Genomic DNA, 16,174 nt, shown 5'->3' with positions numbered 1-16,174 from the left:
TGGTTCTTTAAAATATTATGCTTTGTGTAAAAAAAAAAAGGAAGAAACTGAAATTAGTTTAAGTTAAACAAGTAAAGACCGAGTTAATGATGACAAATGTTCATTTTTCTCTTTAAATCAGTCTTGGCATGCTGAAGTCTATCTATTATCCCATCATGGCAGAATTTCTAAGGGAAATCAAGAATATCAATGAAGAAACAAGAAAAGAAAGGCTAATTAAAATAAAACACAATTTCGATAATTATTCTCCATACTGAACCATAATGATTTATAGTTTTATACAAGTTAAAGCTTCCAGGTTTAAAAGAGTACCCCAACAATGACTGAAGGTACAAAAATTGGAGGGTCCCTTAAATGGCATAATGTATTGTCGGCCCAAAGTTTTTTGGTGACTGAAAATCTCTTAAATCCTCACATCTCTAATATCATCATACTTTTCGATTCCCATTGTTGCACATTTCTGCTGTTTGATTAGCTCTTAGATCATACGGAGTAAATAAGTCCAGAGCTTATCATTGTTATTGACATAAATTACCATGATTCAATATAATATTGTTTATCAGCCTGAGTGAGATTCTCTGATAGGAGCTCTCCAAGATTTACTAAATAAAGGGAAACTGCAAAATTAAATTTTTCCGTTTTCCACCATGTGTCTTTGACCCAATTTATGTGTCCAGAGCAACTGCAAAAACCCAATTGTGTTAATCTAGAGCAGGGGTGGCCAACCCTGTTCCTGGAGAGCCGCATTCCTGCAGATTTCATTTGCTACCCATATCAAACACACCTGAACCAATTAATTAGGACCTGAACACCACGTGATAATTACAGGCAGGTGTGTTTAATAAGGGTTGCAACTGAAATCTGCAGGAAGGCGGCTCTCCAGGAACAGGGTTGGCCACCCCTGATCTAGAGAGAAAAAAAAGACAAGATTTTTTTAAACTTTTTTTTTTTTAATTAATGAAGAAAATATTTACAGGTTTTTGTACCAAGAATAAAAAAAAATAAAAAATAAAACAAAAACACAGGACTACATCAAGTTTATGACAATAAAAGTAGATTAGTGCTGAGATGTGGGCCATCTCTACTGCCTGTGACCCAGTCGAGACAGGAAGCATCACAACTTCTAAAATGTTCCGTGTGCAACCAAGAGCCACCTGCACAGAGAAGAGATTATCACAAAACTGTCAATCATTCCGGCTTTAGTTTAGTGGACTTCCACGTGCCAATACTGTAATACCTGAAATGTAAATAAGACACTTGATAGGTAAAGTAATACATTCATTACATCTAAAAATAATAATGTGTCAAATATTTATGACCATATTTGGCCTCTAGTTTAAATACATGAGGTTATAATTAATTGTAATATGGACATTGCAAAATGTAAGATTCAGGTAATTTGACATGAATAAAAATTGCTTCCCAATGATAGACAGCATTTAAAAAAACCTACTTCATCCAAAAAAAAAAATTCCATCATCATTTATTAACCCTCATGCCATTTCAAATCAGTATGTCTTGACATTATGTATGTATATGTATATATATATTTTTTTTATATAGTATCCGAGGGTGAATAAATGATGATAGTAATTCCCCCGAAAACAGCTTTCAGTTTGTGCCCTAACCTTTTATGATCCTAAAAAGATCTCACCTGAGTGCGCACAGGAATTAGGCTAGTAAGCATAGCGCGCCCGTTCAGCGTATGGGTCCCGCGGCACGTCATACGCAGCAGTCCTGGGAAGCACAGAGATGGGAGAGAGGCGCGACCGCTCATACGCGTATCCCTCCGCCTCGTGTGGAGCTCGTCGGACCGGGCTCCGTTCACGGACATAGTATGAAGAGGTGGGAGCCGGAGGAGGGGGAAGGGGATGGCGCTCATATGGGTCGACAAGGTTAGAGGGCAGGCGCTCTCTCACAACTGGCGTAGAAGTGGGGGGAGGAGGGACAGGAGGTTGAACCGCGCGTCTATCTTCGAAATAACTGCCTCCGTACGGACGTGCCCGATATTTCTCGTAGAAGTCCACTACCCCATACGGATCTCTTTCCTCATAAGGTGGTCGTCGTATCGGGTACGCAGGCAACGCACCGGGGTAGGCCATGCCACTAGTCCCATACGCAGCCTCGCTTCCGTACACTGGAGCCATGCTATTATCCGCGCCAACACCGTAGCCCGCTGGCATACCATAACCCATTGCACTCTCAAAACCCGCACCCCTTCCATACCCAGGGACAGCATACCCTGCTCCACGGGTGAAGCCATGTGAAGGTGCAAAGCTGCCAGCGTAGGCTGGCTCGCCACTGAAGCCGCGATGAAAACCCCGGCCACGATCGCCGCCCGAATCGAACCTGACAGGCCCAAATCCTTCCGAGCTCGGGCCCTCTCTGTAGGAGCCGTTCTGGTCCAATGGACATTCTTTGGACCAGTGGCCTTCCTGTCCGCACCGATAACAACCCGTTCTCTCTCCCATTCCCGGCGCGGTACGCAGGCGGCTAGTCGAAAGCTTCACGCTCATCAGTTTGCCTTAAGGAAAAGAAAAAATTTGCCATGATGGTTTTGTTTTACTAAACACGGAGCAAACGTCAATACAGTTAATGCAGCCATAACTTACACTTCACACTACGATTCACAACAACTATCGACAAAGACACGGCCAAAAATTTTTTTTTTTTAACTCAGCATTGAAACCATTACAGTTTATTATTAAATTAAAGGGGATAGTTCATTCCAAAACTTAGAATACTGTCATTAAATGTTCACCCTTCAATTGTTCCAAACTAGTAAGAAGTTAAGATATTATAAAATAGTAGGTAGTCTCTGACCTTAATAGTATTTGTTTTTCCTATGGATATCAATGATTACCATTTTTCAGCTTTCTCAATTCAATTCATCTTTATTTCTATAGCACTTTTACAAAGTAAATCAGCTTAACATGGAAGTTCTGGTAAATTGAAACAGTGTCAGTCCAGTTTTCACAGCTGAAGTTCAGTTTAGTTCAGTATGGTTAAATTTTTATTGCTGAAAGGCCAAATACTGAAGAGCAAATACATCGATGCACAGCTCCACAATTTCCAACACACAAGTGTTGAACAGAACAAAAAAAATAATAAAACACTCAAGAGGTTTGGAACCACCTGATGGCAAGTAAACTATCATTTTGGGATGAGCTATCCCTTTAATGTCAACATAAAACAGTTTCCTCACGTTACTTCTGCAATCTGAAGAATTTCAGAGCAAAAGAGGACATAAAAGGATGGTCAATTACAACAAATGGCATGACTAGGCCCAGACAGAATCTGTGGACATTTTTTTGCTATTTCTGCAAAGAATTTTGTAAAAAAAAAACAAATATATTAATACATTTCTGTGAATTTATGTGGAATGATTTCAGGAGCATCATAACTAAAATCTTAATATGTAAAATAAAAAATAATACATTTTTAACTTTCATTAAATGTTTAGAATGCATTTAGATCCACCTATTTGGTAAACAAAGCAAGTCTCTCATATAATTTCTCTACTAAAGGCAGAAAATATGACTTTACAAACTGTATTGTAAATAAATCATATGAACATTTTAATATTAATATTATTATAATCACAATAATATTAGTGAAATTAATTTAAACATACACAAGAAAATAAATAGGCTTAATGATGGGCTAAAAAAACTGCGCTCGCAGATTCCGTGTGGGCCAAGGCATGACTTTATAATGTTCAATTTGAAAAAAAAATAATAATAGAAGTGTACTGGTTAATTTAAAAATGAGGCCCTCATAATGACAAAATTAAGAAATTACTAGTAAAGAAACCTATGGACTTTAAAACAGTCAATTTCATGTTAACATTAACATTGAACAATGAACTGTCTGTGTGGGAAAAAAAGGTGACACATTTACTCTTACTTCAAATAATTTACGCTAAGGTCATCCCATTGTCCATTTTGTCCTGTGTTTTTGGCTGATATAAAAAATGCCATTTTAGAACTACATGCACATCCTCCATAGATCTCTGTATAGTAAGCTAGCAGTAAATAAACCAAATTATACTCACTTATCACTTACCAATTTTTCTACTTACCAACCTGAAATGCTCACTTTTGGTAATGTAACAAGATAATATTATTTTTCTTTATTTAAACAGGTCAAAGGACCATACTGGTTCACCTTGAAAGGCTGTGTTGTCCAAGCCACTGATGGCTTCCATAGCATCTTCCACTCGCTCCATGTGAACAAAAGCATAGTCCTTCACAATATCGCACTCAACCACAGGTCCGTACTCCTCAAACTTGGCCCTGAGTTCTTGGTTGGTGCAGCTACTGCTGATGTTTCCCACATGGAGTTTTGTAGAGGTCTTGGGTTTCCCTTTGCTCATCTCCACATTCATGGCCATACCATTCAGCATGTAATGATGAAGATTTTGAATGGCTTCATCTGCCTCCGATTTGCTATCCATGTGCACAAAGCCAAAGTTCTTCACAATGTCACACTCTGAGATCTTGCCATACTGAGAGAAGAGGGAACGGATCTCCTCAGCCGTAGTGTTCGGCGAGAGGTTCCCAACAAAGATTTTCACCATTTTAATAATGTAAATTCAAATTTCAGGATCTGTTGAGAGAAAAAGAAAACAGAAAAATCAAGAACATGTAGTGCACATCTAAAGAGAATGGTAAGCTTCATACAAGTTTATAATTCCATAAAAGGCACATTTAAAGGGATAGTTAGAATAGTGTAAGAAAGTAAAACATTCAACGGTTTGCAATCGCTTTGACGGAGAGTAAACACGGACTACATTTTCATTTTTGGGTGAACTATCATTTGAAAAGGAAAGTTCACAGAAAATTTGCCAAAATGTACTCACCCTTAAGTTATTCCAAACTTGTGTTGTATGAGTTCATTTTTTTCCTGCTGAGGTAAATCAACTGTCCCACTGACTTCCATAATAATGTGACCAAGGTAAATAAGGGACAAGAACAGTTTGTTTACCCGTGTTTTACAAAAACATTTTTTAATCGGAGGAACAATACTAATAAAGAGGAAAATGTGAAGGGTAAGTAAATGAGAACTTTCCTATCACTTTAAACACAATGCACACAAATAACATGATTTCCTAACAAACTGCTTGTTTTAAGCTTAAAATCTAAATGTAAATGATGGAAAAACTGTATAAATCTGGTCATTTGTTCCACAGATGTTGACATCATGGTCTGAATCAAAAACAGTTTTTTATTATTAACCCAATCTTTAGGAAGATTCGGCTGAATTGGAACTAAATGGAGTGTTTCTCATCTCAGGTGAACAGTTTATTAAATCATAAAACTAAGACTCTCTCTTGAGGATGAATAGGATTTGATCACTTTACACTACATTTGGATTACGGTACAAAAACTAGTAAACTATGGAGCCTAATCGGTCTCAAAAATAATACAAAGTACAATTCCAACAAACACAATTCATGTTTACAAAATCAGATTGTGAATTCAAAACACGGTTCATAAATACACAAATCTAATTCGTAAGTTCGAAACACGATTCAAAAATACGCAACTCCAATTTATTTGGCTTAAATATTTATTATATTTACTTGTGGATTCACAAACTTCGTTTACAAATTGGATTTTGTAAATATGAATTTTGTTGTGCATGCATAGGTTTTCATTTAGTAAATGTATTATTTTTGAGACTGAGCTGGCTCCATAAACGAGGAGAAATGCTACATTAAATTATTGCACAGCTACAAAGTTCCTTCTAACAAATAATTGTATTGTGGAAACGTGCATTAAAGATTTATCTCCAGTCACGCCACAAAACTGTTCAAAAGAAGTCGCGAAACGAGGCGGGCTTCCCATCACTAGCAGAGGACAATGGGAGAAAAGAAAAACTATCTTCCGTGCACTGATTTACGAGGCGCGTAGTGACAAAATCTATACATTTAAAACATCAATACGCGACAAGTTGTGTATTAACAATGGGATCCAAAGCATTCACTTGGCATGCGTTACCTAAACCAAGTTAGCCCACCATCCATCTAGCCTTGCAGCAACTAGCTAACCAGAATAAAGGCTAAAGCACTGTAGAGAACGAACAAAACGCCTAATCGACATACACAAAAGCTAAGACAAAGTGATTAAACGTTAATCTAGAAAACATTGTGTTATTTATACGTAACAATGGATGTGTTTCATACCTTTTCACAATGCTTGCAGAAGCCGGTGCGAGATGAAATGGCGTCACTGTTGCGTCGCATAAAGCGAGGCTGGTTGGAGAATCGCATGATGCTAGCGCTGCTGCCCATCCCCTTTTCATTTCTCCACCGAAGATATGCTGAAATTGCTCGCAATTCGACAGCCTTCAGACATTTTTTTTCCACCAAGCACGTGGCCAGATAGTTCATTCCATTATGTTACATAAGCACCAAGCCCCAAATACGATAAAGTAAAATGAATAGCAACTATCTAAAGAAAATAAGATGTTAGTATGAAGCACAGACAGATTTATTGTCACCAAAATACCGGTTTATTACAAAAGATAATTCATAAAACACACTCCTGACTTCTGTAGGAAATATACAAACTACAGAAAACCAAATTTATAAACATTTTCACAGAACTTCCCCAAGGCACCCATTAAAGAAGAAACGCCAGTGAACGCCAGCAGTCTCGAAGGTGGACAAAGCCCTGAGTGAGAGTTGGTCAGCACATCGCATTCAGATTTTCAATTCACTTCCATGTGAAGCCAACCTTTTCATCTACGTGGTGCTTTTTACAATCTAAACATCTCCTGTCATAAACAGTCATTTGTGTGAACAGAACACAAAACAGTTTGCATCCACCTGAAAGCTGCCCAACTACTTGGGTTGTATTAAATCAGATCTTTTTTATTTTCTTTTTTAAGTCAGTTGAGAAGGGAGAAACGATCAAACAACCTTAGTATATTCAAATAAACAAGCTCTCAAAAAACACTCACAGACATTGGTAAAGTAACAAGTTGTATGTCCAGTTTAACGCATTAGATACAAGACATTTCAACGAGCAAGATGTAAAAACAGTTTGTACATACCAATCATCTGTAGAAAATAAGAATAAAAAGAAAGTGGAATGTCGAATTTGAGTTTATTTTCCCATTAAGTCTGTTGCAGCTGCAGGATTACAGATTGCCACACCCCCCGCATATACACAATGCTGGCATTATTATTGCCAAAAGAAAAATAACCAGATTGTCCTCACAAAAACTCAAAAAAAAAACTAAAAAAAATAAGGTGGCAAGTCAACCCAACAGCTAAAAGGAAAAAAATTGGAGCACAAAAACTAAATAAGTGATCACAACATGACAGGGAAAAGCAGAAAAAAAAAACAATTCGTTAAAAAGAAACTAAATATGCATCTTTAAATCGCAATTAATAGCAGTTAAAATATTATGCTGACATGAAAAACCCCACCTTACCTCCTGATAAAAGTGAAAAGCTAAGCAGAAACCAAAACTTTCTTTGCAATCATGAATCAATGTCTCCATTTGGTAATTAAACAACAGTTTGTGTATCATGGGTAATACATTAACATGGCGGGCTAATAAGCATTGTGTTGAATGTGCCTATCCAATCCTGAATCTTTGAAATCCAATAAAGCATCTGATCAAGCCAAAGTCATATCGGTGGAGCAGAAGTCTCATCACTTGACAATACCTAAAAGAAAAAAGAAAAAAAAATGGAGAAAAAATATTTTCATGAGACAAAACACTCAACAGGTTATTTTTGGCTATACATTTGAACCCAATTAAAGTGGCTTTGCTTACTAGTGCACTCGAAACGGTTTACGCTTAGAGAACAGATCACGCTGATATCTCAAATTGAACGACCCGCATTTCGCTCACCTTAGCATGTGTGTGGCTTAGTATGCGTATCGAACTCGCTCGGTGTATCCCTCCCTGGCCCGCGGCAGGCTGTAAGCCGATGAGCTCCTTGAGACCGGGGAAAGTCGCGAGCGCTCGTACGAGTAGCCTTCCGCACCGGCGCCCACACGTCTGATTGGACTACGGTCCCGCGCGAAGCTCGCTGCTGCTGCTGTGGGAGGTGGAGGCGCCAGAGGGCGTCGCTCATAGGGATCAAGGCTGGGAGGAGCCAATCGCATCCTTGAGAGGGAGGAAGAAGAGAGGGGGGGAGGAGGTGGAGGAGGGGGGATGGCGTGAGGCCTATCCTCATAGTAGCTAGAGGCAGCTGGATGAGCCCGAAACTTCTCGTAATAGTCAATGCTCCCGAAGCGATCTCGTTCATACACAGGAGGTCGCTCAGGATAGCCGGTCGGCACCCTGGTTAGGTACCGTTCTCGAGGCTCTGCTCCATACTCGCCGTAGCTGGGACGCCGACTCATGGGTGGGGGAGGGGGAAGTGGCCCTGCTGGGTAACCTCTACTAGGATGACCTCCAGGGCCACCCATGCCGTAACTCGGGCCGCCTCTTGGAGGGCCTCTACTGGGGTATCCCCCCATGCCTCCGCCATAGCTACCATTCTGGCTATGCCTGCAATCTTTGGACCAATGGCCCTGTTCTCCGCAGATGTAACAGCCGGTTTGGTCTCCCATGCCGGGCGCTGTACGAAGACGACTCGTGGACAGTTGTACTTTGATCAGCTTGCCTTTTGAGAGGAAGAAAACACACGCAAGACAATGTAAAACTTTCTTCCGCTCACGTAAACCGTCATTTTAAAGAGAGAATTATTGCATCAAGACAGCTACTTTGTACTTACAGCACTTTAAGGGTTAGTTCACCGAAAAAGTAACAGACTGGCACTATTTACTCACCCTCAGGGTCATTCCAAACTGAGTTTGTCCAAAAGCCTTGGATTAAATGATCAGTTTATAAACTTTTTTTTGGTTACAATAATGGTGGGGGGGTCAGAAATCTCTTTCGTTTTAAAAATAATATATTTATATATACATACTATCAACTATCATATATACATACTGTTATGATATATGAATACATGTAAAGCCAATATCTGAGCGGATAAAGTTTTACCAACTAACTAGAAACTTTATATCATAAATAAATTAAGTGATTAATCCAAGTGTTCTGAAGAGAAATAATTATTTTTAAATGTTTAAATCATCCTGGTTATAGACTTTCAATGGCAAGACCCAAAAAACATAAGTTTCATTAAAAATAGCTTCTTTTTGTGTAAAAAAAGATGAAGCGTAATAATAGATTGTTCAGCAAAAAAAATATTATTTACTCACTCTTCACATGTCCCAAACCCGTTTGAGCGTCACTTTTTAGTTGAAAAGAAGAGTGAAGAATGTTGGTTGGAAAGCAGTACCTTTTTCCAATTTTACCAACAATTAAAGCCAATAGACCCTTTTCACAAAACTTATGACGTTTTCAACGGACATCATAATCTTAAATTCTTTTAAGTTTTTAAAGTGTATTAACATTTATGTATTACATCACCTTTGTGTCAAATTACAAAAAAACTATTTACAGCTTATGCGAGATGTTTCTAATGCAGCATCTATGGGGCAGAGAGTAAACTTGCCTCAGTCTGACTTTTTTTTTTTTTTTTTTTTCCCCTTTTTCTGAAAGTCTTGATAACACCATTTTGGCGTTTTTCTTTTATTATTTCAGCAAACAGGATTGTAAAAAAAGATTTGTAGTACTCTCTCATGCACTGCCCTAAAAAGACGACTTCTGCTGCCGAGAAACCCAGATATGTAAAAAGGGCCTATTACTATTGGTTTCCAACATTCATCAATAGATCTCTGTGTTTAACGCAAAGAATAAACTCAACCAGGGGCGGACTGGGACAAAAATTCAGCCCTGGCACTGTAACCACATCAGCCCACATTACCACATCGACACAGCCCCACTCACGGACACGCACATTCAGTATTTATTTTGGTGTTCAGATGGTAAAATAATGACATTCTTGCCAGATTTTAATCTTGGATTGGGTCGGCCAATCTTGAAATCAGGCGGCCGTCGCCGATTGGGCCAAATGCTTAACGTTTATTATTATTATTATTATATTTATTTTTTTATCAACATCATAATAATAAAATAATAATAAAAGCTTCCTGCACGTAAAAACAATATATTAAAAAAAAAAAAAAAAACTTACCGGCCCACATTTAAAAATTGGTCCGGCCCTTCTGGTTTTTGCCAGAATTGCCAGATGGCCAGTCCGCCCCTGAACTCAACTCATTAAGGTTTGCAAACAATTTAGAAAGATAATTTACTTGGAGGGGAACTACCCCTTAAGTGTTTGGAATGACCTGAAGTTGAGTAAATTACGAATAGTATAATATCAGTATACCAAAGTTCTAGAAAAACCTGTAGCACATTCTTCCCATGCTAGAAAAAAAAATGTAAGGAGTTAAAAGCAACTTTGGGAAACCATGGACTTTCGTCGTTTCAGGGTTATTGTTCACCTTGGAATGTGGTGTTCTCCAGCCCACTGATGGCCTCCATGGCATCATCCATTCTCTCCATGTGAACAAATGCATAGTCCTTCACAATATCACACTCAACCACGGGTCCGTACTCTTCAAACTTAGCCCGAAGCTCCTGGTTGGTGCAGCCACTGCTGATGTTGCTCACATGGAGCTTGGTGGAGCCCCTTGGTTTTCCTTTGCTCAGCTCCACATTTATGGCTTGACCCTTCAGCTCGTAATGGTGCAGCTTTCGGATAGCCGCTTCGGCCTCCTTCTTACTATCCATGTGCACGAAGCCATAATTTTTCAGCACGTCGCACTCTTTTACTATGCCGAATTCCGAAAAAAGAGAGCGCAGATCGTCCGCGGTCGAGGTCGGGGATAGGTTGCCAATAAAGATCTTAACCATCTTTGTTGCCGTTTAATCCTGGACAGAGGGAGCATAGTTTCGAAATGCACGTTATATCAACAGATGTTTCCCTACATCACTGTTGTGTTGGCCTACAAACCAAACACAACTAATCGATCGCATCAGAATGATTTACATACAGCTCAGCCATAAACACGCAGTGTGTGTGTGTGTGTGTGTGTGTAAAGTGTAAGATCGGTTTCAGTTTTAAATGGAAGTTGTGGCGCAGCTGAATTTACTCGCGTTGTAAGTTAGGCCACGGAGTCGCGTGACCATCACGAATTAACCCCCTTTCGGTGTCTATCATTATATATAAAATATGTATTTTAACACCCGATACAAGAATTTGTAAGGCCGATAAGCGTCGGTTGATTTTTTAAAAAGCTGTAGGCCAATGATGTCGGCTCTGTTATGCTAAGCTAACACGACTAGCGTTACATCAAGTTACACTTAAATAAACGTCGATTTATCATGAATACTCGTTTTTGTAGCACTCCGCTATTAACTACATTAAGTAAATGTAGAATTTAAACTAACAGTGGTATTAAGCACAATCAAAATCGCACGTTGTACTGATTTAGCATTGCCTTACCGTTGCGAGCACGTAATCTCACCGCCCTGCGAAGATGAATGAAGCCTAAAATGGAGTCGCCCGCCGTCACCAACAGCACTTCCGGTCCACAAGCAAACAGGAAAAACGCAAAGCTATCAAATGTCTGAATAGCTTGCGAAGACGGTGCTTAAAATATTTTAAATAAGACAAAATATGTGTCCAGTCTTCATTACCGATAAACATTAATGCAAGTGCTTGCATATTAAAAGGTACTACCGTAGCGTTGGTTGCGTTTTATATACCTGTATAGTAGCGTATGCAGTCGAGTTTATGTATGCGGTACACCTACACAAGTGTTTGATAGCAATATGTATATCTATTTTGTGATATATCTATATATTTTGGTATATTTAACACTCTGGTGAACAAAAAATGCGTAAATTAACTCTTTAAACGTATAAAAAAAGATTTTATAATTTGTGTAGCTTTCTTTGAGTGGTGCGGACATTAACATGCAACTATGAAAAACTCGTATGCACCGTTTTTATTTTACCTAAACAGGTGATACTTTTACATCAAAACCTTTATTGCTTTATTTAAAATGTATTTATTTGTGCACTTACCAAATGAACATATGCTTTTATTGAGAACATTATGGATGCATCACATGCATTTTTCATCTCATATAATAATCATGAGGAAAATGACAGAACAGCCATCTTTATATATTTTTATTGCAGTATTTGCACAAGACAGAATAAAATGGGGGGGAAAATCATTAACTGTTTACATAAAACTTACCCTTAATCATGGAGGCCAGCCTGAATCAAGTCTATTTTACAAAGTAACTTGTAGATGCAGTACGGCTATATGCATTATAAACCTACACCTTGTTACAATCAAGATAAAATGCATGCTTAACCTTGATACATCAAGTAACTTACCTGGCATAAATCATACATTAAGTTTATAAAAGAACCATTGATTGTTTATGAAAATATTGGGAAGTCCATAGACTTGATTCTAAACGATTTCATTGAGTACATAAATTTAGACGCCACTGGTTTATTGCAAATACAGACGAAGTGTCGATAGAATGATAGGAATTTCGCCGCAGATGCAGTCCCATACTTCGTAATGCTAACCAGGGGTTATGAATTCTAATGCGAATATTTCAATAACCAGGTTGCTTGGTAACTTCTATGCCCTTTTAGGCAAATTTAACAGGTTGGCAAAAAAAGCAAAACGACGATCCATGTTCCAGTCTTTTTATTAAAACTTTCAACTGTCCCTATGAAAGAAAAAGATACAAAGTCTTTGAACTGCGATATTCTGCAATTAAAATACACACTTACAGCACAACTTCAATAAGCCAGTAAACGAAAATGTTTTATTGCTGCGGAGACTGTATTCGTACTTGCATGCCGCACTAACAAATGTATTGGAGGAAAAGGAGAGGGAAAAAGAAATTTTATACACAAATGTATTTTTAGCTCTGAATCAAAACTCTGTCATAGCGCATGTTACAGTAGATTGATAACAAAAGAACTCATCCAGATTTTAAAGATAAAAGGTACAGTGTGATACATGTGTTCTTTGAAAGAAACTCTTATCCTTACCCTTAAATGGGTTATTCTTTAAACCAGCAAATTAACCTAATTTACGTAATCTGGCTTAGTGCTGCACTCACCTATAAAAAGCTAAACAATAAAAACAAAGGCAAAATAATAAAAAAAATAGCAGAATTGACAATTTATCATGAGGACGATTTTAAGCGTGTAAAAGCGGTTGTTTTATAGAATGTGCAGTCCGCAACAGAACTCTTCCACTATGGTGCGCAGGCGAACGCAACGCGCTCTGGCAGACAAAGACGTATCGCGGGACGTGCACCTGGAGACGACGACGACGATCTTGTTGAATAATTTACACCTGGAAAGAGAGCAAACCACATGAGTCAAACGGCTGCAGTGTCATTTGAGATTAAATAAAACCGACAAGTTTAAGAACATATTTATGTGCAATCTAGTTCAATTTTACGAAGAATGAATACGGTCACTTCAATTTACAATCTAAAGCACTTCGATGCGAAGGCCACTGTTACACGAGCACTGCTTTAAAAAGACCATTCGTGAATTTACGAACCAGCACCTTTGATACAAAGTTTACGTTACTGCTATGTGCGCATCATTTAGATCACACGCAGAAATGAAAAAAATATATATATTTAAAAAAATTAAAAAAAGTACATAAAACCTGAGTTTTAGGGCATTTTTAGATTGCGGGTCCTATTCTCACCTTGGGTTACAAAAGCACAGGTGTGCACTCTAATAGTAGCGCGCAGGTGGTGGAGGAGGCGCCGCCCTGTCAGCATAGGGGTCTCTGGGCCGAGGCACGCTGTACATCGGGGCCCGAGACATGGAGACGGGGGAGAGACGAGAACGCTCATATGAGTAACCATTTCCTGCGGGTGCCGGAGGGGCAGGAGGAGCGCGTCTGATGGGACTGCGGTCTCGTGCATAGAATGAAGCTGGCGGGGGTGGGAGGGGGCGTCGCTCATAGGGGTCAAGGCCATTGCCAGGCATTCGATCTCTCATTATAGCGGAAGATGGGGGCGGAGGGGGTGGGGGGATGCCGCCTGGACGACGGTCATCATATGCGACACCGTAAGGACGAGCGCGGTACTTCTCATAATAGTCAACCACATCGCGTTGGCGCTCGTATGCTGGAGCAGCACGATCTGGGTATGGGGAGCGTCTGGGCGGGGGAGGTGGCGGGGGTGGAGGAGGGCCAGGGGGGTACCCATAGCGTCCCCTAGGATAACCAGGGGGCTCTGGGCGTTCACCGGGGTAACGGGGTGGCCAGTATCCAGCATCAGGGTGACCATAGTCATCCTCCTCTCCTCTTGGTCGGCTCTTGGAAATCTGCACATGAATTCGTTTGCCTGCAATAGCAAAAACAAAATCAATACTTGAAAATGCCACAAGTGTGGAAATGGAAGCAAGCAATTAGACAACAGCTTTATACCTTGGAATTCAGTGTTGTCCAACCCTTTGATGGCATCCATGGCTTCATCAGAGTTGTTCATGTGTACGAAGGCAAAGTTCTTAATTATGGCACACTCTGCAACGGTGCCATAATCTTCGAACAGTGCTCTGAGTTCATCATCGGTTCCCTTCTCCACATTGGCAACGTGAAGCTTCACTGGACCCTGGTTCTTGCCCCGACTTGCTTCAACATTGATGGGTGTTCCATGCAGCTTGTACAAATGAAGGTTTTTGATGGCCTTTGTGGCACTTTTGCGATCATCCATGTGGACGAATGCAAAGTTCTTGATAATGGCGCACTCAGTGACTGTTCCATATTGCGAAAACAGAGACTTTAATTCGTCTACTTCTGCCTGCTGAGGCAGATTACCAATGAAGATCTTCACCATCTTTGCAGATGTGTTATGCCAAGCCTATAAACAGACAAAACCCAAAAAATAAACACTTTAATGAGCTACCAGAATCCAATACAATCAATTGTGGTTACATCATGCGCTGTGGTATGCATGTTGAACCTAAATATAGCTTACTATGAGAAAAACACGCCTTAAGATAAAAATGAAATCGAAAGCTTTCATTTTACTGTAACTGAGAAGCACATCAAGTCAGACCAGTTTATGCAAATTCTTTTAAACCATTTACTCCTACATATATGCAAATACTACTTGATAAAAGTGATTACGTTAAAACTATTCAATATAAACTAACAAAGTTTGGCACTCAGAAAAAAAATATAACACGTCCCTACGACATACGCCACGGCCTCGTGTGATTACTTAATGCTAGGTGACTAGCACGCATCGAACAAACCCTCTGAAAATTCACGGGATGTCCTTTAAAACACTTATATTCGAAAAAGCATTACTTACAAAAGGAATACAGCGAATGATCGTTGATATATGGCCCGTGCCTTAAAAGCAAACTTCGTTTTTAGGTTTGAATAAGCTAACGCTGTTAGCTTAGCTAGTGTTAGCCGAACAGCCGTTGCGCGCCGAGATAACGACGATCAGACGATTTTTTACGGTTAGTAAATTAATAGGGTTTCAACGCACTATACATATATACATTACATGCGTCAAAAATAATAAATTATATACGCTGGTGATAATTTAAAATCAAGTTTATAAAGGTCAAAGAACAGGAACTAACACTCACCGCTTTCTCCTCGCCACAATGAGGAAGAGGGTGGGTCATTCAGTAATATATTTCTTTAGTCCCGCCCTTATGGCAGAATAAGCCAATCAAATTTTACAACGTGCATCACGCGGAATACTCTGTAGTAGAATAAAGTAAAACAGGATTATGTGATGTACATAAATCGTAACGATTTGGGATTGTTTACATGATATTGACGGACAGCTAATGAAGATTAAATCAGTCATATTCAGACTCCGATATAAACTACTGCAAACACTGAAGCTGGAGGCTGTTTCATAAAAGCTTTTAGTGGTTTAGAAAAAGCGGGGATTAAAGTCAAAAACATGACTTCAGTCAGCCGAACTAAATGTCCACGCTTAAACTGGCTCCATAAGAGCAAGTTGAACATCGTTTTATCCGAGTTCAGTTTCAATAATCTAGATAACTGCTCGTGCACATTACTGTTGTGAAACTGTAAAAGTCGAGCATAGATGCATCGATTATGTTGTGTGCTACCATGGCAACTACGAGAACTGAAATCAATAATGAAAGAAAATGCATAAGCGTTTAATGATTTTCAACAGGATCAGGTTAAACATTTATATGAAAC

General features: G+C 39.2%; 3 protein-coding genes across 12 annotated transcripts; all 3 read right to left on the bottom strand.

Annotated features, from left to right (window-relative positions):
• Positions 1-929: 929 nt before the first annotated feature.
• On the bottom strand, positions 930-6,274 carry rbm4.1 (RNA binding motif protein 4.1). Of its 6 annotated transcripts, none has more exon segments than NM_199705.1 (4): positions 930-1,154; positions 1,655-2,524; positions 4,168-4,608; positions 6,188-6,274. In NM_199705.1, coding segments are annotated over 2 exon segments (1,260 nt in total). In that variant the 5' UTR covers positions 4,580-4,608; positions 6,188-6,274; the 3' UTR covers positions 930-1,154; positions 1,655-1,676.
• A 219-nt stretch (positions 6,275-6,493) lies between these two features.
• Positions 6,494-11,462, bottom strand: rbm4.2 (RNA binding motif protein 4.2). Of its 3 annotated transcripts, XM_005172289.3 has the most exons (4): positions 11,423-11,462; positions 10,419-10,848; positions 7,870-8,629; positions 6,494-7,681 (listed from the first exon to the last, which is right to left on the bottom strand). In XM_005172289.3, exons 2-3 carry the CDS (start codon positions 10,828-10,830, stop codon positions 7,887-7,889), a joined length of 1,155 nt encoding a protein of 384 aa, XP_005172346.2. In that variant the 5' UTR covers positions 10,831-10,848; positions 11,423-11,462; the 3' UTR covers positions 6,494-7,681; positions 7,870-7,886.
• Positions 11,463-12,097: 635 nt separating this feature from the next.
• Positions 12,098-15,605, bottom strand: rbm4.3 (RNA binding motif protein 4.3). 3 transcript variants are annotated; one of them, NM_213317.3, is given in 4 exon segments: positions 12,098-13,312; positions 13,679-14,324; positions 14,408-14,840; positions 15,583-15,605. In NM_213317.3, coding segments are annotated over 2 exon segments (1,026 nt in total). In that variant the 5' UTR covers positions 14,817-14,840; positions 15,583-15,605; the 3' UTR covers positions 12,098-13,312; positions 13,679-13,707.
• Positions 15,606-16,174: the final 569 nt, after the last annotated feature.

The sequence above is a fragment of the Danio rerio genome, chromosome 7, assembly GCF_049306965.1.
Source record: "Danio rerio strain Tuebingen ecotype United States chromosome 7, GRCz12tu, whole genome shotgun sequence".
Classification (NCBI taxonomy): Eukaryota; Metazoa; Chordata; class Actinopteri; order Cypriniformes; family Danionidae; genus Danio; species Danio rerio.
Note: the sequence above shows the minus strand (reverse complement) of the source record. Positions and strands in the feature narration are given on the sequence as shown.